This window comes from Euphorbia lathyris, chromosome 9, assembly GCF_963576675.1.
Source record: "Euphorbia lathyris chromosome 9, ddEupLath1.1, whole genome shotgun sequence".
In the NCBI taxonomy this organism is placed as follows: Eukaryota; Viridiplantae; Streptophyta; class Magnoliopsida; order Malpighiales; family Euphorbiaceae; genus Euphorbia; species Euphorbia lathyris.
In genome coordinates, this window is record NC_088918.1 from 46,377,378 (window position 1) to 46,400,243 (window position 22,866).

The window sequence follows — 22,866 nt, forward strand, 5'->3', positions numbered from 1 at the left end:
TCACAAACAAGTATAGGTGTTTGAGGTATTTCATTACGATTAGATATATTTCCGGTCATTTGGCATCGTTCACAACTTTTGCAGAACATGTATGCATCTCTAAACAATGTTTCCCAGTACAAACCACAATCCAAAACTTTCCTAGCTGTTCTTTTGGGTCCAAAATGACCACCACATGCAAGATAATGACACAAATTTAAAATTGATGCATGTTCATTTTCAGGTACACAACGTCTAATTACTTGATCCGAACAAAATTTCCACAAATATGGTTCATCCCACACATAATATCTTGCCTCTCTTTTAATTTTTTCTTTCCTAGAACGACTCATATCAGTTGGAAACTGTCCAATAACCAAATAATTAACTATATCAGCATACCATGGAAGCAAACCTTGCACTTCGAATAATTGTTCATCGGGAAAGTGCTCGGAGAGAGGGAGAGGTTCTTCTTCTTGGATAATTCTACTCAAATGATTAGCTACTGAATTTTTAGATCCCTTCCGATCCTTAATCTTGAAATCGAACTCCTGAAGTAGGAGAATCCATCTTATCAACCTTGGTTTAGACTCCTTCTTTGCCAAAAGATATTTCAATGCTGCATGATCAAAAAACACAATTACTTTAGAACCCAACACATATGATCTAAATTTATCTAAAGCAAAAACAATAGCTAAAAGCTCTTTTTCTGTTGTAGAGTAATTTCATTGTGCATCATTCAAAGTCCTTGAGGCATAATAGATGATATGGTTCTTCTTATCAATTCGTTGTCCCAAAACAGCTCCAACTGCATAGTTGCTTGCATCACACATGATTTTGAATGGTTCATCCCACTTTGGTGGTTGAATGATGGGAGCAGTTGTTAGCAATGACTTCAACTTATCAAAGGCTTCATTGCACTCTTCTCCAAACTCAAACTTCACGTCTTGCTTCATCAAGTTAGACAAAGGTTGGGCTATCTTCGAAAAGTCTTTTATAAACCTTCGATAAAAACCTGCATGTCCAAGGAAAGAACGTACTTCCCTAACATTTGTAGGGAAAGGTAAGCTAACAATTAAATCAATTTTAGCTGTGTCAACTTCAATTCCCTTAGACGAAATCACATGCCCCAAAACGATTCCTTGATTGACCATAAAATGACATTTCTCATAATTAAGCACTAAATTAGATTCAATGCATCGTTTCAGTATTTTAGTCAAATGGTTTAAACAACTATCAAAAGAATCACCATAAACTGTAAAATCATCCATGAACACTTCGATGCATTTTTCAATATATTCAGAAAATATACTCATCATACAACGTTGAAATGTTCATAGAGCATTGCAAAGTCCAAATGGCATCCTTCGATAGGCAAATGTTCCAAATGGGCATGTAAACGTCGTATTCTCTTAGTCTTCTTTGGCAATAACGATTTGGTAATAACCTGAAAACCCATTAAGAAAACAAAAGAATAAGTTTCCAGCCAACCTTTCCAACATTTGATCTATAAAAGGAAGAGGAAAATGGTCCTTTCTAGTGGCCGCATTTAGCCTTCGAAAATCAATACACATTCTCCATCCGTTTTGCACTCTTGTAGGCACCAACTCATTATTTTGATTTCTTACCACTATGATTCCCATTTTCTTTGGCACAACATGAACGGGACTCACCCATTTGCTATCTGAGATGGCATATATTATCCCTTCATCCAAAAGTTTGATGACCTCTTTCAACACTGCCTCTTTCAATACCGGATTGAGTTTTCTTTGTGGCTCCCTCACTGGTTTTGTATCTTCTTCTAAGAAAATTCGATGCATGCAAACAGATGGGCTAATGCCTTTAATGTCGGCTAAAGTCCACCCAATTGCCTTTTTATGCTCTTGAAGAACTTTGATCAAACTTTCTTCTTGCTCCGTGCTTAAACCTTTTGCAATTATCACCGGAAGTGTCTCCTCTTCTTCCAAATAGACATACTTCAAATGATCTGGTAAATCTTTCAATTCAAGCCTTGGAGCCTGCAAAATTGAAGGTAGCATTTTCTTGTAAGTATTAGGTATTTCAATATCAGATTTTTCTATACCTTTTTGCACCTCCTTCAATGAATTATCACTTGTTTGTTCATCTTCTTCCAACTCACTTAGACTATTTTTTGCTTGAAAATTTTCCTGCACAAGTGAGTCAATTACATCAACATGATAAACAATATCTGAATTTTCTGGGTACTTCATGGCATCAAAAATATTAAATTTAACAATCTCTCCGTCAAATTCTACGGAGCGAGTACCCTCATGAACATCAATCTTTATTCTTGCTGTTTTCATAAATGGCCTTCCAAGTAACAAAGGTGTTGAATTTCCAGATGTATCATTCTCCATCTTCAAAATATAGAAATCCACCGGGAAAATCAATTCATTCACCTGCACCAAAACATCTTCCACAACTCCTTCCGGATAAGAGTTAGAACGATCAACTAATTGAATCACTACCCTAGTTTCTTTCAAATGCCCCAAATTAAGAGCATTATAAATAGAATAAGGCATTACATTTATTGATGCTCCTAAAAGTCTAGCATGGTATGTTCAATTCGTTTATTCCCAATAACACAAGGCATTGTAAACATGCCTGGATCCTTACATTTAGTAGGTAGACTCTTTTTAATCACAGCTGAAACATTTTCCCCCACTCTTACTCTTTCATCAATTTTCAATTTTCTCTTATTTGTACACAATTCCTTCAAAAATTTAGCATACTTTGGAATTTGCTTGATAGCATCAAGGAGTGGAATATTTACATCTACCTTTTGAAAGGTTTCCAATACCTCTCTCTCATATTCTTCCTTTTTTGATTTCGCCAATCTTGAAGGAAAAGAGGCCAATTTAGATGGAATTAATGGAATATGGACATATTTTACCTTAGGATCTTCCTTGGGTACAATTGGTGGTTCCTATTGTTTCTCTTCTCTTTTTGGAGGTGGAGTTGATTGAACTTCCTTCCCACTTCGCAATGTGATTACAGAAGCATTTTCCTTTGGGTTCTCCATAGTTTGGGAAGGCAATTTTCTAGAATTTTGTGCCTCCAATTTATGAACTGAGGTAGCTAATTGAGTCATTTGACTTCCCAAATTCTGAATTTCTGCCTCCATTTTTTGTTGAAATTTAAAAGTACTTTCAGCTAGGCTTTTAACAATGTCTTCTAAAGGCATACCTGAGTTAGAAGTTGAAGGTCTGGATGGTCCTTGCACTTAAGGTGGTCGATTATATGACTGGTTTTGCAACCTTGGTTGTCCTCCTTGATTTCCATAATTAAAATTTGGATGATCCCTCCATCCCGAATTGTAAGTGTTGGAATGAGGGTCATATTTGCGTTGTGGTTGTCTTGGAAATCCTCCAATAGCATTTACTTGTTGGAAATCTTCTTGTAGTGATGGGCACTCATCAGTATGATGTCCCACACTTGAACATACTCTACATACCTTTTCGGGTTGCACTTTATCTGCAGCAATTTGACGAACCAAAGAAACTAATTCAGTAAACTTATTTTCAATGTTAGAATTACTTACCTCATTAACTTGTTGGGTCGTTTTGTTTGATCTTGTTCCGAATTGTTGGGAGTTTTCAGCCATAGTGGAGATTAATTGTCTTGCCTCATCAGGTGTCTTATTCACCAACGCTCCTCCACTAGCTGCATCAATCATGCTTCTATCAATTGGAGCCAATCCTTCATAAAAATATTGGATTAGGAGTTGTTCAGGTATTTGATGAAGTTGGCAACTAGTGCAAAGTTGCTTGAACCTCTCCCAATATTCATATAAGGTCTCTCCAGAAGCTTGTCTAATTCCACATATCTCCTTTCTAATATTCGCTGCACGTGAAGATGGAAAGAATTTCTCAAGAAATAACCTTTGCATTTTTGTCCATGTCGTGATAGATCCCGATGGAAGATAGTACAACCAATCCTTAGCCTTATCTTTTAAAGAAAAAGGAAAGGCTCGTAGTTTAACTTGCTCTTCGGTTACTCGTTCGGGTTTCAAACCGGAACAAACGACATGAAATTCCTTCAAATGTTTATGAGGATCTTCACCTGTAAGACCATGAAAAGAAGGGAGTAAGTGAATTAATCCAGATTTAAGTTCAAAAGGTACCTCTGGATTTGGGAACTCAATGCAAAATGATTGGCGATTTAAATTGGATGCTGCAAAATCCCTTAATGTTCTATTTCCAGCCATCGTCTCTTCCTCACTTTGAAAAATAAAATTTTCTTTGATTTCTTCAAAATTTTCTAAAGACGATGAACAAACACTCTTTTGTTTTTACTGATTTCTCTATTGGACTACAATTTGATTTGTAGTAATAGTAAGACTAGGTCGAATCACAATAGAACAATTAACCTCTTAATTCAAATGAGCAAATAAAATAAAAAAGGGGGTTTTGATTTTTGATGGATTGATTAAATCAAATTAAACAAGTAAAGTAAATTGGAATTCAATAATGAGAAATACCTGATTCAAGAGATTGGGTTCATTGGGTGTTCGTAGATCCTTGATTTAAATGATAAACAAATTAAAATTCAAATCTTTGATTAAAGAGTATAAGGATTACCTAATTCACTCTTTCACTTTCCCTTAATTTATTAATTTAAATGAAGCATCTAAATCAACCTAGTTATTAAGAAAAGGGAATGAAACATATCCAATTTCTCAATAACCGCATTAGGATTAAGAAAGTTTATCAAATCAATTCCAATTGAGGGGAACGTCGACAAACAATAGCAATTGACTGAATTTGCTTCCCAATCAATCTTAAGCAAAAACTCAATTACTCAAGATCGATTTTTTGCTACTTGTTGTAATTCATTCAAGACAATTACGGATCAAGAATAAATACTTAGCAATAGAAGATTGAATACGATTCAATAATCATAAAAAGAAATGAAGAAGAAAATCAAAACTTGAATTAATACTTGAAGAATTTAATACATGAAACCTCACAACTTTCAACCTAATGAAATCCCTCTTGAATCATAAAATGAAACTTAGCTACTGATAATGAAAACAATTCAACAATACAAATGAAAATCTGTAAAACCTAGTTCTCCTCCTAAAGAATGTTAAGCCTCTATTTATAGGGGGAAAACCCTAAGAAGAAAGACTAAAATATCCTTAAGAGATAAGGAAAGAAACTAAATCTCTAATTAATTAATGATAAAATAGAGATAATGGGAAATATTCAAATCCTAACTAAAATAAAATACAACTAAATAAGATAATATCCCAAAATTAAATCTGAAAATATCTTCTTTTCTCTTCCAAATTCGTCCAGCCACGTGCCCACGCCTTAACTGAAGTTGGTTGTTGTTTCTCAATTACAGCTGAGACAGGACGTGCCCACGCCTTAACTGAAACTGGTCTCTGATTTGCAAATACTCCAAAATGCTCCCAAAAGGCCACTAATTTCCAGATTTTTCACCAAACATCTAAACTTTCTCTCAAAACAAAATATGGGACAAAAACATCAATTGAATACCAAATATTTCCAAATTACATAGAATAAGATAGAAAGTAACAAGACTAAAATGGTCATGTCAAACTTCCCCACACTTAAACTATGCTTGTCCTCAAGCATATAAAACATCCAAAACTCAATTAAGAACTATCTACACGATCTCACTAGTGAGTATGCATCAAGAATTTCCATTAAAAAGAATGACTCATAGGCAAGTAATCTAAGCATTAAGTATTAATAGAGAAAACAAGCATTTAACTTCTTTCAACACTTTCCTTGGAATCAAAGCACACAATTTAACTCTCTCACAAGGGGAATTCACTCTATTCACTCAAAATGTTTATGGTAATTAATAAGCACTCGAATCAAAACATAAGCATGTCATTACCATAAGTTTGCTCAAAGATCAAATCGCCACCACTTGGAATGAAAGTATGCAATCAATCAACGGGTCTTTGTTCAAGGTTGTAACGGGGCTTAGGTAAGGGTGTGAAGAGAAAAGAAATTTTGGGCGAAAATAAGAATAGTAAGCCAAAGTAAATAACGTGAGTCTGCAATTAACGAAAATGACAATTTAGTCCCTTTTTTTTAAGATAACAAGACGCAAATAGAATAAGGAGACAACTTTAAGAAATAAGCTACTGATAACAAGTGTTCAAGCATAATGAGGATATTGGAATGACGTTTGAATGCTTGACACTCCAAATAGGAAGAGTAAACTGAAACAAGTTCTTGTAGGATGAACTTTGTTTATTTATTTTTTTTTGTTTTTTTTTTTGTTTTTTAGACATAACATTAAAAGAAGGGGGTGGTGAAAAGTTCACCCCACCTACGCTAATAGTTGACTGAAAATATTGATAGTTGCAGAGAAAGGATTCGGCTTACTAATTCTTAAAAAAAAATGGGTAATTTAGAAGGATAAAAGTGAAAGGGAAAGAGATAAAATGAGGTGTGATAATGAAAGAAAAAGGCTAGAGGCTCAAAAGGGCTAACTAATGGAAAAGAGTAGGGTAGGCTATTTAAGAATTCAAAATTGGTTATACCTAAATGCCCAAATCATTTTGAAAGCACACAATCATCCATGTGGTCTTGAAATGCATCAAAGAGCAAATTCTAGAATGAACAAGTTATGTTTGATTAAACACACAACAAGAAATATGGAGCAGTAAGTGATGAATTGCTCAAAAGGCTCAAAAGCTCGCATATGTTATAGAGTTAAATCTTGCACTTTTTCATCCAATTCCAATGTTAAAAATAGCAAAAATGCCCAAATTTTTGAATAAAAACTACTTTGATACTTGCCTTCATCATTCATCAAAACTTAAATTTGAAGAATGCATATCACGTTAAAAATCAATCCAAAACAGTTGTATAAAAGAGAAATGGAGTTCCAAAACTTGTTTTGACTTTTTTTTTTCTTGGAAACATTTAGGCAATTGATGCAGATGTTTGTTACAATCACTCCCTTCCCACACTTAAAATCTACATTGTCCCCAATGTATGCACAAGCAAACGGCTCATAAAGATAAAGATAGAGATATAGAAAACGTCCCTTAACTGAGCCGATGCCGATAACAGATCAAAGAGTTGGTGGAGGAGGTGGAGCGAAACCCAAAAAATTACAAAGCTCTTCCACAATGTGAGTTAGTTTCCTGACTTCATCCTTCAGTTCTTGATTTTGAGTTAATAATTTCTGAATATCTGAACTCGAAGACGAAGAAGGCTCGCCATCCTCAAAAACATTGTCACTTTCATCTATTTAACGGAGGTCGGTGCTTCTAAGGGGCTCTAAGGGGGCTCCTCCTGGTTTGGGTTGGACATCCCCATAAGAGTACTGAGCATCTATTTAACGGAGGTCGGTGCTTCTGGATCATTCATTTCGACGAAGTTTCTGATTGGACTGAGAATCACTTACTATCCACACTCACCACATCATATTATGGAGATGTGGAGATTCGGGGTGATCTTCAGAGTTTGAGGACACTCCAACGCATAAGTTAGTCAAATGAGTTAAGAGAGAGAGAGAGATTGATCAGACATTTCTATTGGGCATCGAGGGTTCCTTAGGTTCCTTTTTGTTAGGTTATGGATCGTGACCCATGGATCAATGTGTTAGTGCATAATGGGCTAAACATATATATGGCAATTATATTTTTTTTTTCGTTCTTTTAAATTATCATTCTATTATTGTGTAGTTTATTTTCAATCTGAATATTAAAATTATTGTTAATTATATAAAATTTATTTGTGTAGTTAAATTAATAGTATAGAGAATATATATTATTAAACTATTAATAAAAAAAGATGTGATCTACTGTAGGATCACGTGTGATTGAGTGGTTGTAGTGTTTAACCATAGGAAAATGATAGTATAATAGAATAAAGTTTATTAAATGAATCTCACAATGATTATATATCAATGGCATGTCTGCTAAGTTGGTTTAACTATTAGAAATGCTTAAAATTTAGGTACCAAAATATGAATTAACATAAAGTTCAAATACATAAAGTTGAAAAAGGTTCTGATTTCTCATCTCTCATTTCATGATTTCTAGTATCAGAATCACTGATCTTCTCGCTAAATTGTTTTTTTTTTAATTTCTTTTTACTTTTTACTCTTCCTGTGAAAAAATAATTGATCTGGGGCTTCATCTTTAAAACATGCAAAGTTCAGAGGCTTAATTATGCTTTTTGCCCAGCAAAACTCATGCAAATCATCGTACAATTGACCATATACCCGAACCTAAATGAGAGAGAGATGTATCATGTAAATTCTACATACAATATTACAAAATTTCTTTACTACACCTCAAGATTTATATCACCACTATTTACACCTGCCAACATACTACTAGTACAGTATTACATACAATTTGATTCAAAAAGGAACCTGCAGGCCGAGCTATTCTTGTATATATGCATTTCAATCACGTCAGAATACGGTAGTATCAACCATGTTGAGATACTGGCCAACATCTTCAACAAATGCGTGCAACGGAAACACAGCAGGAAAAAGGAGACTATGTATGAACACGGTGCAGAGGGGAAAAGAAACATGTGCGTTGCTGATGTTGCTATTCAATATTAAGAGAGCAAAAGTGTATTTACCACCTCAGCTAAAAGCTGTATATAAGCCAGTTTCTCAAGAATCACTCCAGCTGTCTGTATCTTCATCTTCATCACTTCCAGTCAATGCCTATTTCATAAACAAAGAATTAAATTCATTAGTTTTAATTCCCTAAAGATTAATGCAAACACATGCATGCAAAGAGAAAAAGAAGAGGACCTGGCGAATTGCATTTGCCTTCTCTAAGATGGCAGCAACCTTCAGGTTAGTTTTTGGACCTTGAATACCCTGAATACTAGGCCTTGTAACTGCTGTAGGCTTCAAGTTGAAGGACTGCAGAAAAAAAAGAGAAAAAAGAACGTACATTGAAAAAAGGAGTTCCAAAATGCCATGTCCAAAAAAAGAGTGAACTATAAATGAGTAAATAAATAAAAACCCTAAAAGAAGGTAGGATGTCTGGCCTTTGTTCTAATTTGTTCAAGTAGTGTATCTCTTTCTTCTGCCTTTGGTCCAAGCTGAGGATGAACTCGTTCTGTTACCTTTCTCAACTACAGAAGGTTTAAAGCAATCAGCACACAAGTTTTGTAGGCGTAAGATATCAGTACATTTCTAAAAATAAGACTCAAACATCACTACCTTGCTTTTATCATGCGCTGCAACAGCATCAATGAGAGGATTCCGTGGACGAGGTAGCTTGCTCCCATTCGACTTTCCAACTTCATTGGTTGGTGGCAGAACCAATGAACTTGGTGACCATGTTGTTTGTCCATGCAAAGTTGCTAAATCATGGTGATGCTGACCTTCCAATGTAGTTGGTGGAAATACAGGTTTCTCCAAATAATTTTGTTCCTCTACAGCTGAACTTTGCAAACTATTTTCAGGTTTCTTAGGCTCTGAAGTTGATTCAGGTATCACATGGTTCAATAGCTTGGTTTGAGAGCCATGTAAGGGTACAGTATCTGTGGGTTCATCCACAACAATTGCCACTGTCGATGATGTGTCTAGACTAGATTTCAGTGGATCTCCTCCTGCTGCAACATAACCATCCTCTTGCCACTCACTCGTCGCTATTGGTATATTCAAGGAAGGGTTCAAGGATTGCATTCCCTCTAATGGAAGAAAAACTCGTTGACTCTCATCTGTAACAGAAGTTGGTAACCCCAATGAGAGTGGAGTAGGTTGGATGGAATTATCCTGTGACTCCACAGACAGGTGTTGCGACTTCTGAATATCTTTAGTAATAGACAAAAATGGATTTGAAGGATCTGCAATCTCTCTGCCTTCTAAGAGAAAATCAGATTGATATTTCTCATCAGCTATAAATGGCTGCACTGGCAAAAATCCGCACTTACCATGATCAGTCCATTGTCCCTGTGAAGCTAGTGAAGGTGGTTGGAACTTCCCCATTCTCCACTGCATGGGAGGTAGAGGTGGCAGTGGTGGCACCTCTTCCGAATTCTCAGGCAGCAGACCAAAGCTAGGAAACACAGAATCAAATGGATTCCTTGAAAGACCAATACCACTAAGTTCTTGACCTGCTGATGACACTAAATGTTCTTGGCTTGGAAGAGCTTCTGGTTTGGAAGAAGCATCAATGCATCTTTCCTGACCCATATCGCTCACAATCTGTGTTCTATTAGACTGCAGATCTAATGACTGGGAACTTGATCCATCTATAAAGTCATGTTCATCAGATTGCAATTCAAGTGACTCCGCAGGAGTTCTGGAATCAGAAATTTGACAAGAATGCGAATACTGAAGCTTTAATGACTCAGAATTGGATTCATCCAAGGCTACAAGGGCAGGTTCTGCAAAACTTTTATCAGCTTGCAACTCCACTGCGTGTTCCATAGAAGTTTCCATGTCTGGGAGACAGCAGGTAGGTGAAGAAACAGCATCATCACAAGGATCCTTACTTGAGTAGGCAAGTTTTGATTCCATCTCCTGGTTGCGATGTTCTGAAGATGGTACAGCAGTGACATCACTGAAATAAGAACAGCTTTCTGCTTCATAAGTGAGAGCTGACTCATGAATATGATGACGCAATCCTGGACTCAAAGTGCCATCAGATGTTGATTCATGTGTACTTGACTTCAACTCTGTAGGAACAAATTCAAGTTGTTTTACTTCCTTCTTTTCCTCAGGTGCCATAAAATATTCTGCTAAAACTCTTTCTTTGTAATCCATCCCGTTCTGATGTGTATCCTCATTTCCAGCAAGGTATTCTTGAATATCTACAAAGTCACTAGATATAGAGCAAACCAAATCCGACGGCAGACAGCTAGCATCATTAACACCATACTCATCATAGGTGGTAACAGCAACCAGGGGTGCATCCACTGCCACATGTTCATCTAGATTCACAGGCTCACAGCTTGATTTATCTGAATAATTGACTGGATGCTCATGATGAGCAGAATCTTCTCCTTCTACATCCAACTTGCCAGTGCATACATCCATCTCATCACCATTAATGGCCCTAGAGATCTCTTCAAGTCTCTTTACATTCTCTTGAGGATACGTTGCTCCTCCTGTTAATTCGTGTTCAGCTTGTGAAAGATTAACTGCTACATCTGCATACTGATGCTCCTCAATGCTATTAAGCTCTGGAGCAACCACTATGTCTGTTAGTTTTTCCAAATTAATTCCTGTTCCTGCAATGGCATCATCAACTCCCAAATTTATTTGGACAGACTTTAAAGCATCTGAATTTTCAGACAATAGCGTAACACCTGAATCCAAATTGGCTCTGGGAAAATGCGAACTTGAGAGCTGCTCCTTTGATGATGAGATTATTGGGTGTGGAGAGCCAACTGTTTCAACCAAATTTTTATCACAAATTTCATCTGCATATTCTGTTTGGTGCTCTTCATTGACAGAAACTGGTGAACTTATTGATTGTGGAGAATCAATTTTCCCTTCCACCAAATTCTTTTCACAAAGTCCATCCAAATGTTCTGTTTGAAGCACCTTATTTACAGAACCATCATCCACTTCCTCTTCACGATCTGACATATTAGCCGTACTCACAAGCACATCCAGATTTTTATGATCTAACTCTTCCCCAAGACAATCTTCTGCAATTGAATTAACATTATCCACTGTATGTGAAGGAACATCAGATACAGAAGAATCAGGCATATCTGTCCCATTTTGATCAGTGTATGATGATTTAGAACCAAGTTCAGTAAAATCTGATGGTATTTCATCTAATTTGGTTTCTGTTGTAGAAATTACAGTCAAACTCATAGTAGGAACAGAGGGTGATCCTTTTCCCGCATTAAGTATAATGTCCTCTTGATTGCACATAAGTTCACTGGAATTATTCTGTTGATATGGATGGTCCATGGGTGATCCCATTATGTTTGAGACACCATTTTCCGAAGTGTACACTTTAGCTGCCCATTCATTATCAGATGGAGTATTCTCAGCCAAATTGCTAAGAGAATCAGAGCAGGAAAAGCTAGATCTACCTTTCTTAAATAAACTTTTACCATCATCAGACATGGAGGAGTTTCCAAATGACTGAGAATCAGAAAAATCAGCTCGGCCATCCAGATGGTCTTCATTTGCATCAGAATCTACTACATGTTTCCCTACCGTCAATAAACCCTTAGCATTTTTAGGCTTATATTCATTATCTGTTTCCATTTCTGACTCCATAGTAGTTAGAGCATCCATATAGTTGTCTACCTCACTCATAAAATCATCAGAATGGTCCCCATCTTGACTTCCCTCTGTCTCTCTGTCTTCATCAACTGCCAATTCATTTTCAATTGCCATCTTATGAATGATATAAGGGGATTCATCAGCCTCACCTCCAGATATTGGATCAGGGACCTTGACAATTTCTCTACTATAAGTTTGCTCATCTAATTCAGGTGTAGAAGGTTTTAGTTCTGCTACTTCAGCAATAAGGGATGAACATGTGCTTTCCCTTCCTTGTGAGGACTTAATTACAGGACTTACAGTACTGATCTCAATGATTTCAAGCCCTGACTCATCAGAACTATTCAGTGTCAATCTCAATGGTGATGGATTGACAGAAACCTCATGAACTACTTTATGTTCAGGTGAAGGAGTCCCCAGGAATTTCTCCATGTAACTTTTTCCGGGTTTTGGGTCAAATGGAAATCCATTTAATTGCCTTCTCTTCAATTTCACAAGACGGGCTGGGTCAGAATGACCATTCTCAACACGCTCCTCCAAAAATAACTGATGCAATCTGCACTTTAGAAGTAAGTAATATTACCAATCCACCACATAAAGTACTTCAGAAACATAAGTTGAAATGACCTAATGCAAAAACATAGGGAGAAGATCCTCACTTAGCATGTGAGGTCGGCACAACTTCGGGTGATTCTCCGTTTCTCAAGCGTGCTCCTTTCTTCTGCAGATAAATAACCAAAATCACACTTCCAACATGCTGGTTTTTTTTAAAGAACAACATAAACTAAGAATTGAGATATATTGCATGGGCAGTATTCTGAAGCACATATATTATAAAAGAACTAATGCCTATTTATAGGCTTACAAGATACTAATCACAGAAACATAAAAATAACTAAAAGATAAAAAAAAAAAAAAAAAAAAAAGGCGGCCTGGTCGCACGCGTAGCCTTCCCCTGCCAATTTATTTGGCAAGAGGCCGCTCCTAAGACTCGAACCCGTGACCTCTTGGTCACATGACAACAACGTTTACCGTTGCGCCAAGGCTCGCCCTCCATAAAAGATAATAATTAAAATTTAAATAATTCAAAATCGAACCTGGTCTTGTCCTAACAAACTCAAAGATAGATCTGTAGATATTATAATCAAATATTCAACAACTTGATTAAAAATCTGTAAAAGAAAATAAAAATTTCGTAGAGCACCATCTCTTCATATTATCATCTTCGTGAAGCAATTCTTTTCGCATTCACCACATGATGCACTTCCCATAATAATCAATAGTTGTTGATCCACGTCCTCACCAACTTATCTCCAAAAAAAAAAATCCAGCCATATTTTGTATTATTCTGCAACTTAAGACCCTTAATGCTCTGATACCAATTGTTTGTTTTTTTTTTTTTGAAAGAACATAAAGTAAGAATTGAGATACGAATACTGCAAATGCACTATTCTGGAGCGCGCACACACACACATATATAAGGAATGATGCCTATTTATAGGCTTACGAAAAAACTAATCACATAAAATCTCTACCTAAAAGATAATATTTGTAGATATTATAATCAAATATTCAACAACTTGGTTAAAAAACTGTAAAAGAAAATAAGCACCATCTCTCCATATTATCATCTTCGTGAAGCACTTCTCTTCACATTCACTACATGATGCACTTCCCACAATATCAAGACACAATTTTAGCATGCAGAATTACGGATTAAGCATGACTTCTTGCACTAAGTTGACTGCTATAGGCACTGCCAATATATTCCACTTATATTCTAAAATGCTGGAGAATTATTTTCTAGTGCTCTACATATAAGCCTTCTGAATTATAATTCTATTTATTGAGACTAAGTCCAAATTCAAAAGCATGAAGCCTCTACTTTAAGTTCATTGATGAACATATATTCTGTCATCTCTATTGAGTTTACTGTTAATTATGGCTAGCATTCACATAAGAGGCGATACTAAGGACTGAACAAATGTAAAACTTTTAAAGTAGAGTCTAATCACAAATAAATCAAATATACTCCAAAGTCAAGTGCAACCGTAAAACGCTAAAATGCAAGTCGCTTTCGAAATTGAGATTTCCCAAGATTATGCCAAGGAATACTACCAGAAGCACGATGTCACAGGTACCTAAAAAGAGAAAATGGAGAAAGACAAAAAAAGGAAAAGAAAAAGAAAAAGAAAAGAAAAGATAAACCACGATGATTAAAAAAAGAAGGAAGATAATCTATAAGGAAGGTCATGGATTCTGTTTACAATACACTTAAAGATTTTCCCTTAGAATCAAGTCAAAACTCAAAAGGTAGGGCTATTTGATGGATCGCATGAACGAAGAATAGTTATAAGTCCTGATTATCTGCTAGTTTATACTGTGGCATAAACAAATTACACTCCCCTGCCACAAAATCCACCATGGGATGATTCTCCACATGTCATAGTTAACCAGTTTAATAGATATGCAGCAAACAAGGACTACTTGCTCAACCAAAATCCTGACAGAAGAATTAACTGACTACAAAAACATGCACACAACAAAAAATCTGACTTGTATCTTCATAAGTTCCGCACTACATACCTTTACTCTTCGGTTTTTCTTCTCTCTCTGAACTTCAACATTTGGTACCGCAAAGGATACTTCTTCAAATTTAAAGAGTGATGGATCAGTATAGCGCTTTAAACATGCTCCAGCACCAGCAACATCAAACCTGTCAGAATTTGACAATAAAAGTATTATCCTTAAAAAGTCATGCCTCCTTTCTACCCAAAAATAAATAAAATAAATAAAAGCCAACAATAGAAACAAATTTAAAAATAATAATAATTTAAACTCATACTTATCCAGAAGAAATAATCGTGGGGGACCCCGACATTCTTCATAAGAATCCATTACGAACCGAGGTAAGTCTCCGCGGGTGATCATATTTTGTTCCATGCGTAAATTAGGATGCCATTCACCGCCTACAGAAAAAGTATGCATTTGAATAATGTATAATATGAATTGGACCTTTAACTATCAGCTTAAGCTTTTAGTTCAATTGGCTCCATGACATGGTAGTGGCATTTGCGTGTGGGGTGTGTCAGATATTAATATGAATTGAGCTTTTAACTAATAAGCTTAAGGTTTTAGTTCAATTAGTTCCATGACAAATAACAGTGATTTTTGGCTATATAACTCTTTTGTGTGGATCATTATTATCAGTAGCATTTCTAGTAATCAGATTTCAAAAAATTATAACAATTTTTTTATAAAAGCAATAATTTATTAAATGATTGCATTAAATGGGAAATTTCAATCTTAGGTTTTTGGGAAATGACAACTCTAACATTCCCATAATTGTAAATTTTTTGGATGCATTAAATGGTACTAATGAACCTTTCCAAAAGAAATGAAACGCACATTATATTTAATGTATCCAAACTGCAGAACAAATGAAATAGCAGTCCTATTACAATGTGAATACATAATGGTTCTATATGCATTAACAACACTGTGTTAGGTGATCATAGAACTACTTTGTTCCAGCACTCGGAATTGATTTGAGAAAAGCAGGCTAGCAACCTTGAGACAATCACATGGACAATGTTCTATGCATTGCACTTTGGTGATATAAACAAGTGATGTCATATTAGACTTCAAAGGGAAATAAATTAAAAACTTGCTCATATAAATTGATACATGAAAGCTATTTACAGTGGAAAAAGCAGGCAAATGCCAATCCCTTCAGTTTCCAGAAACAAAATAGATGAAGCACCCAAACTGTGATTACATATGAGAATATGTTGCTGATTTTTCAATGTTCTTGCAATGTCAAATTAGCAGCAGCACTAAAATGACTTCACATTGGCTGCATAGGTAAATGTTCCTAAAACACCTTCAGGTGCTTTTTTACAGTCCAATTAATTCCATTAACTTGGCAGAAATAAAGCATGCTTAAACAAAAAGAAGTTGTATAAATATGCTAACCTGCATTAGTAAAGAATGGTGTCTGATCAGTTTGAGTGAGAAATGCCTTCTCAATCGAAGGAAATTCAGCCTCAAGCTGCTGAACACGAGCCATTAGGCCATGGCCTCTAGCTGCAGTTGCCATTACTTCTTCATGCAAGTCATGAAATACCTCAGCCGCAAACCTTTCAGAACCACAAGAAAAAGCAATCAAAATACACATCTTATTGTGTGACTACAAAATCTCTACATTGAATATATAGTTATTTAAGGCGCACGTCGCAAGGGGGTCCTGGAGCCCAGCCACAAGTCGCAGACGTGCGCCCGAGTGACACAAGGCGCACTAAATCTATATATATATATATATATATATATATATATATATATGACGACAATAACATTTCCAATACAACAAATAGTCAAATAACAACAATCTTAGTCATAAAATTCATGAAATAAATTTCAAATTAACAATTAACTCTATCATAATTATAATTCACAATAAAATTCTAAATCTAAGAACTCTGTTTGCAACAGAGCTTCCTCACAGTTCACAAACACACAAAAAAAAACAGTGGAACTGTGGAATATTTAATACTGTATGATCTGTATCTATTCGGATCTTAATCTTCTTCCCTTTGCTTTCGCTGTTTCTTTTTTTCTCATTCTAATTGATCTTCTTTCCTTTTTCTATTTCTTTCTTATTCTAATTGACGTTCTTTCCTTTTTTTCTGTTTATTTCTTCCTTATTCTAATTGATGTTCTTTCCATTTTCTGTATGGTTCTTTATTATTCTAATTGATGCTCTTTCCTTTTTCTATTTCTTCCTTTATTATTCTAATTAATCTTCTTTCCTTTTTCTATTTCTTTCTTTCTTATTCAAATTCATGTTCTTTCCAATTTTCTGTTTATTTATTTATTTCTTATTCTCATATATGCCTTCATAACTTCATCTTGTTTCCTTTTCTTTTTTCTTCTTTCTCTCTTTCTAATTTAATCCCAGCCCTTGATCATAAAGATATCATATGGCTGAGATTAGAACAGCTTATTCTAATTCAAAACCCTATACCAGCACCTAGGTGCGCCTCAGACAAGGCGACAGGCTCCACGAGGCGCACCCCCGATGAACATCGCCCGCCTCTCTGCTGCAGAGGTGCTAAGCCCTGAGCCTAGGGTCAGGGGTTCCTTTAACAACTATGGATAAGTTTATGAAGAACAATATCAGTGACATTGTTTACAAGAGTTAAGTCATAGCTGAAGAACAAAAGAAATAATTTTCATAAGATGCCAGGTGTGGTATGAATAACATAATTCATGAGACCATTCAATAATAGGAAGCCAATGAAGACACATGATTGGAAATTGTTCTAAGGTTCTAAATATTACGATATTACACAAACTATCACCAACATTTAAAATACAAGTCATGCATAATCTACTACATTATCAAGAATCCTAAACAAGGGAATGCCTGAAAAATTTCAATATACATCTACAAATTCAAAGCTTGTCCGTCCAGAAAAAATATATGTCCATTCTCAATTTCTCATAATTTGATGCATAAAACGGTCGTTCAATTATCAAGTACATCCAAATGAAAACAAAACCAGAACTTGAGCAAGAATCTCTAAACTTATAAAGTCGCTACAACATGATTCAAACGCAAAATCTAACTGATAAATTAGTGGATAAGAAGCTAGCTAAGCTCAGGCTTGGATTTCTAAAATTTTCTCAATTCGATACGCAACTACTAAATTCACAACTGCCATAGAATCAGAATCCAGAACATTTCATTTTCCTAAAGCAGCAATACTTAACATTTTGGCAACATAAAGTTTAAAATAAAAAATATCCCAAAAGATATAAGAATTATAATGCACACCGCAAATCAACACAGGCACATCGAACAGAATTGAAGATTCAGGGCCCAACTAAACCCAAGTAGCATTTTACCAAAAGAGCCAATATCCATCCTCAAACTAAATGAAATCTCTGAAGCAAAAATGAGAGAGAGAGAGAGAGACTGACTCAGCTAGGTCGCCGAGCTGGCGCAAGACTCCAACAAGGCCAGCCATGGCAACACCTTCCAAAAGAGCTTCAGGATCATCTTTGTCGGCAGCTCTATACAACTCCGGATCGGCCAAACCGTACTCATTTCTTATCTGATATCTCGTCAGCGGCATTTGTACAATTCCTCACTATACTTTGCCCCACGAACGAATATGCACCTCTGACAACACCAAAAAAAATTTATTATAAAGAACCCAAAAAAAAAACTAAGCTTCCTCCCCCACTACCTGCCTCTGTTCCTTGGATTATTTTACATGAAAGAGGATTTCCTTGGGTTTGGGGAAGTAAATGAATGAATGTACAGAAAGACTACACAGACCAGACAAGACGTGGGGAAAGTCTTGTGAGGGAGTGAGTTTTTTTTTTTTTTTATACTCCTACTATTATTATATTATTAATATGATAATAGTAAATAAGATATAAATAGATAATTAATTATAATTATTGAACGGGAATTTGAATTTCCGAAGAGAATTTGTGAAACGGCGCGGGGGCTTATGAGATGTTGTGTCGTTTAATCGGCGCACATCGTGCCGCTTGTGACGCGCTTCTTGTATTGGATCGTGTTATTACTCTCACGCGTATTTTAGTTACCTGGATCGGTTAGAATCCTCTGCTTTTGAGACCACTGAAAGCGTAGATCTGAGTATTATTTTATTTATTTATAATTTATATTGTGCTTGAACATCATTAGATCTGAAAAAACGTAAGGTTAATTGCCTTTCAAATTAAGCAATGTAACTTTCTATTTTATAATGATCATGTGTTTTGATTCAAATTGAGAATAGAAAGAGAAAGTGATAGATGAAAAAAAAAAATTAACATGTTGGCGATATTTTTGAAATATCCAATTTTCAATCTTGATATGCGTTTGCATGGATTAAAAATGGTAAAAATAATGCAGGCGTGCCAGAGAAGCTAGTTCTCAAATGGTAAAATGGTAATTGAATAAAGTAAATAAATAAAATGCGCCTAAATTACTTGAATTCTAAACGAAAAGCGATTGACGACCGTTACAAGGACTGAAAATAAAAACTAACGGTCTTGGACCCCGACGTTACTTGACAGGTCGGTCGGAAAAACAATTTTTTAAGATAAGTACTAAAAATAAAGGCAATAAAACAACACAAAGATATAAATTTTTTAATTTTCTTTTATATTTTTATTGATTTTGTAAATATTTTTGAATATTTTTTTTGTATTGCAAATAATAATATAAAGCATGAAAATTACAACTTAAAAACAATAACTTTAAAGCTAGAAATGTAAATAATTCACAGAAACAAATATGTACGGGATAAAATAAAATTGACCGATCTCTTTAATATCGTTGGGAGGCGTGAAATTGAGGACTGGACCTCCAGAAAATCGGCTCGGGGGCTGTTGCGTTGTCCGGGTAATGCTGGGCGAATTTGAAGCAATTCGGAAAGTTCAGGAACTTGAGTAGAAATTTACCGCTAAGCTAATAAATCATCAGCACTTTATGGAACAAAAACAGTGATTTCGTGGAACTTTCGGGCTCAATTTCGGGAGCTGTAAAGTTCGGATTATAACGAAACGAAAGCTAGTATTTAAAGTTAGTGTGCGAAGGAAGGGTTTAAAACTGGAATTTCAGAAAAAGGTCGAGTAAATAAGTCGGAATAAATTATTGAAAAATGGGTGACAGAATAATTGTTTGATGGTTGAAAAACCAAAAGCTTGATTCTATTTCGTGGAGGGTACTTTAGGGGCGATTAGGATGTCGTTTTTTTTATGAAATAAAGAGATTAAAATTAACTTGGGCTAAAATGATCGACTAACGAACTCGAAATAAAATTTGGAAAACGGCTCACCAGAAAAGTTGTTTGATGAATTTTTCAATGATGAAAAACTCAAAAGCTTGTTTCTGGGTCTTTTTAATTGATTGAGATCAATAAAAAGTTTCTAAACATGATTTGGAATAGGTGTGTAAACTAAGAATGACTCGAAAATGGGGTTTCGGTGATCTTGGTTTCACGGAAAATGCTTGAAGCTTTGAAGAAACATAACAATGGTGAAATTTGATTTAGACTAAGAAAGCTTGAACCAAGGATTGGGTAATGATTTTACTGACTTAACTAAGAGATTGCAAAAAACGATTTGAAAATTGGTTGATTAAACTAAGAGAATTTCGGATATGAAGTTTCTGAAAATTGGAAGCTTTTCTGATGAACTGAAGATTAAAGAACTAATTCTGGGAATTGAGACCTTGTTTAGACTAATTAGATGCTAAAGAACGATTTCTACGAATCTAAGGATTGATAAAAAAAAGGCCGATTTTAGCAGAGAATTTGAGAGAAAATTGAGTTGTCTGTGTTTGATTGATTTTGAGTCGGGATTGGAATGAAAGAGTTAAGCTCTATTTATAGGATTTTGGGTAACAAATCCCATATTAGTAGCCCTTGAATTTCTCACCCATGATCCCATTACCTTCTCATAAGTTGAAGAAAGAAAATGGCTGAGTTGGGAGTTGGAAGAATGGAGGTGATGCCGTGAAATACGTTCCTGTAATGTGTAGACATATTCAAACCCGTTTTTCAGCACTGCTTCTCTTTGAAAAATTCTACCGGCTTCGTTTTAGCTCCGTTTTGCTCCGTTTTTGACATTCCGGAAAGCTAACATCCCGAACTTTCTAAAAAAAATTATAACTGTCTGATATCTTGCCGTTTCGGGGTCCGTTTTCATCGTCAAAGTTGCTGGACGGGTTACTGAAAAAAATGGTGCAAATTTGCCCCTGATTTTTATTATTTATTTTTCTTTTCTTTTTATAATAATCTTTTGATATTATTTTCTATTTTTATCACATTTTTATTTGATTGCAAGATGAATTTAATTAAAATAAAATAACTATAAACTAAAAATTATAACCTATGCTAAAACACAAAAAGTTAATTAGCCTCCAACAATTACCCCCCTATTTTATATGTAAAGGATTTGGAAAAAAACTTTGCATATAAAATAAGTTTTTGAAAAAATAACTCCCAAACTTTCTAATATCAAAAATTTGGCCCTGATTTATTTCACATTTTCACTTACTCTTTCCTTCTCCTAACAGAACTCTCCCACCTAAACACTTCATCTTCTTCTCTTGTAACTCAAATATGTTTCTCCTTCTCTCAAAACAGTGAAAAACGAAAAACTCATCTAGCATCAAGGCAACACCATTCCAAGCTTCAAGACCAAGCATCAATCACAAATGGGTGAGTTCTTCTTCTTTTGTCTCTTTATTTACTCATTTTTCATGAAATTCCATAGTTTTAGAAGCTTGCACTTTTGAAGAAAAATGGCTATGGATACCCATTTCGGGTTTTGATAAACTCTTTGCTTTTTCTTGTGAATTTCTCGTGGAAATATGTGATTAGGCTTCTAGGATCATAGTGGGAAGCTAGAATTTGGTTTTGAATGTGTGTTTGATGGGTTTTTTTTCAATATCTGTGAAAAAATGGAGGTTCGGTTATGGGTATTTTCGGTTCGTAAAAACCGAAATTGAAAGGGCTGGTGGTGTTTAGATTACGTGTATGAGCTTTAGGAACTGATTTGAAACCGAATGATTTGAGAAAATTGATTTTGTCGATTTCTTCCATTAACGACAGGAGCTCGACTAACATTCCCCTGTTTTTTATCTTTTTTTTTCTTTTGTTTACCTCAATCTTTTCTTGTAATCATTTTTTAAGATTCATTGATCAATCTTTGGTAAAAATGAACGCGAATGAATGATGATGTAAGCCGTATTTTGACGGATTTCATTATATTTTTGATAGCTTCCTCGTCACGTGCTTGTATGGTTTTTCCCGGCTCATGGCTCGGAAAGAAGATGAAACTCACTGAGGTAAGATTTGTATGAACATTGATGTTGCAATTTCACAAATTATGTGATGGAATTTTTTTTTTCTTTTGATACTTTGTTGAAATTTCTTTCTTCAATTTGCAGGACATGGTCATGTCGTGTGGGCCTACGGCTGAGTCTGATATACTGCTGCCTCCTCCGTTTCCGCTTGCAAGTGATCAGGATTTGGCTTTAAACGTCAATACTCGAGTGCTCCATTCAACCAAGAAGTCCCTTGTTTTCCCTCGCTACTTTAAGGAGTGGAATGATCTCGTTAATAAGATCAAAGATACTTACTCAAGTGCTTGGGAACGTATGGGCATAGCTGGTCTTGTTTATTTGTCGGTTAATGAGATTACCATGGTTGCCATGGTATTAGAAGGAGCTTTGAATTTTTGGTCGTCTCATTGCAACTCTTTGATTCTACCTCTCGGGCCTATGTCTATTACCTTGAGAGATGTGGTGGAAATTACCAAGCTGCCGATTTTTGGAGATGAGGTTCCGAGTCGGGTTACATGTGAAGCTTCCCTAAATGTGATAGGAAAGGGTTCAAGAACCTATGATGCTATGATTACCAATCTTACAAATAAGGAATTTTTTACTGTAGATGATCACCTGGTTTTCGTTTGGATTCTCTTGAGCCAATGGGTTTTCAAGCCCATGGGATGTTCTCCGACTTTGGAAGTGCTCGTGATTGCTAAGGCCTTGGTTACGGGGCAGAAACTCGCTTTAGGAACGATGCTACTAGCCAACACTTATCACCGCTTGTCCATTGCAGT

The 22,866-nt window shown here is 35.5% G+C and overlaps 1 protein-coding gene across 3 annotated transcripts; it reads right to left on the reverse strand.

Moving 5' to 3' along the window:
• Positions 1-8,158: 8,158 nt before the first annotated feature.
• Positions 8,159-18,615, reverse strand: LOC136206540 (protein SCAR2). 3 transcript variants are annotated; one of them, XM_065997625.1, is made up of 10 exons: positions 18,475-18,615; positions 18,202-18,403; positions 16,195-16,358; positions 15,065-15,188; positions 14,806-14,935; positions 12,879-12,940; positions 9,187-12,775; positions 9,012-9,098; positions 8,770-8,883; positions 8,159-8,679 (listed from the first exon to the last, which is right to left on the reverse strand). In XM_065997625.1, the coding sequence occupies exons 2-10, from the start codon at positions 18,354-18,356 to the stop codon at positions 8,626-8,628; spliced, it is 4,479 nt and encodes a 1,492-aa protein (XP_065853697.1). In that variant the 5' UTR covers positions 18,357-18,403; positions 18,475-18,615; the 3' UTR covers positions 8,159-8,625. The 3 variants fall into 3 exon arrangements, with proteins under 3 accessions (XP_065853697.1, XP_065853695.1, XP_065853698.1); XM_065997623.1 differs by having other exon boundaries at positions 18,471-18,605; XM_065997626.1 differs by having other exon boundaries at positions 12,879-12,937; positions 18,202-18,599.
• Positions 18,616-22,866: the final 4,251 nt, after the last annotated feature.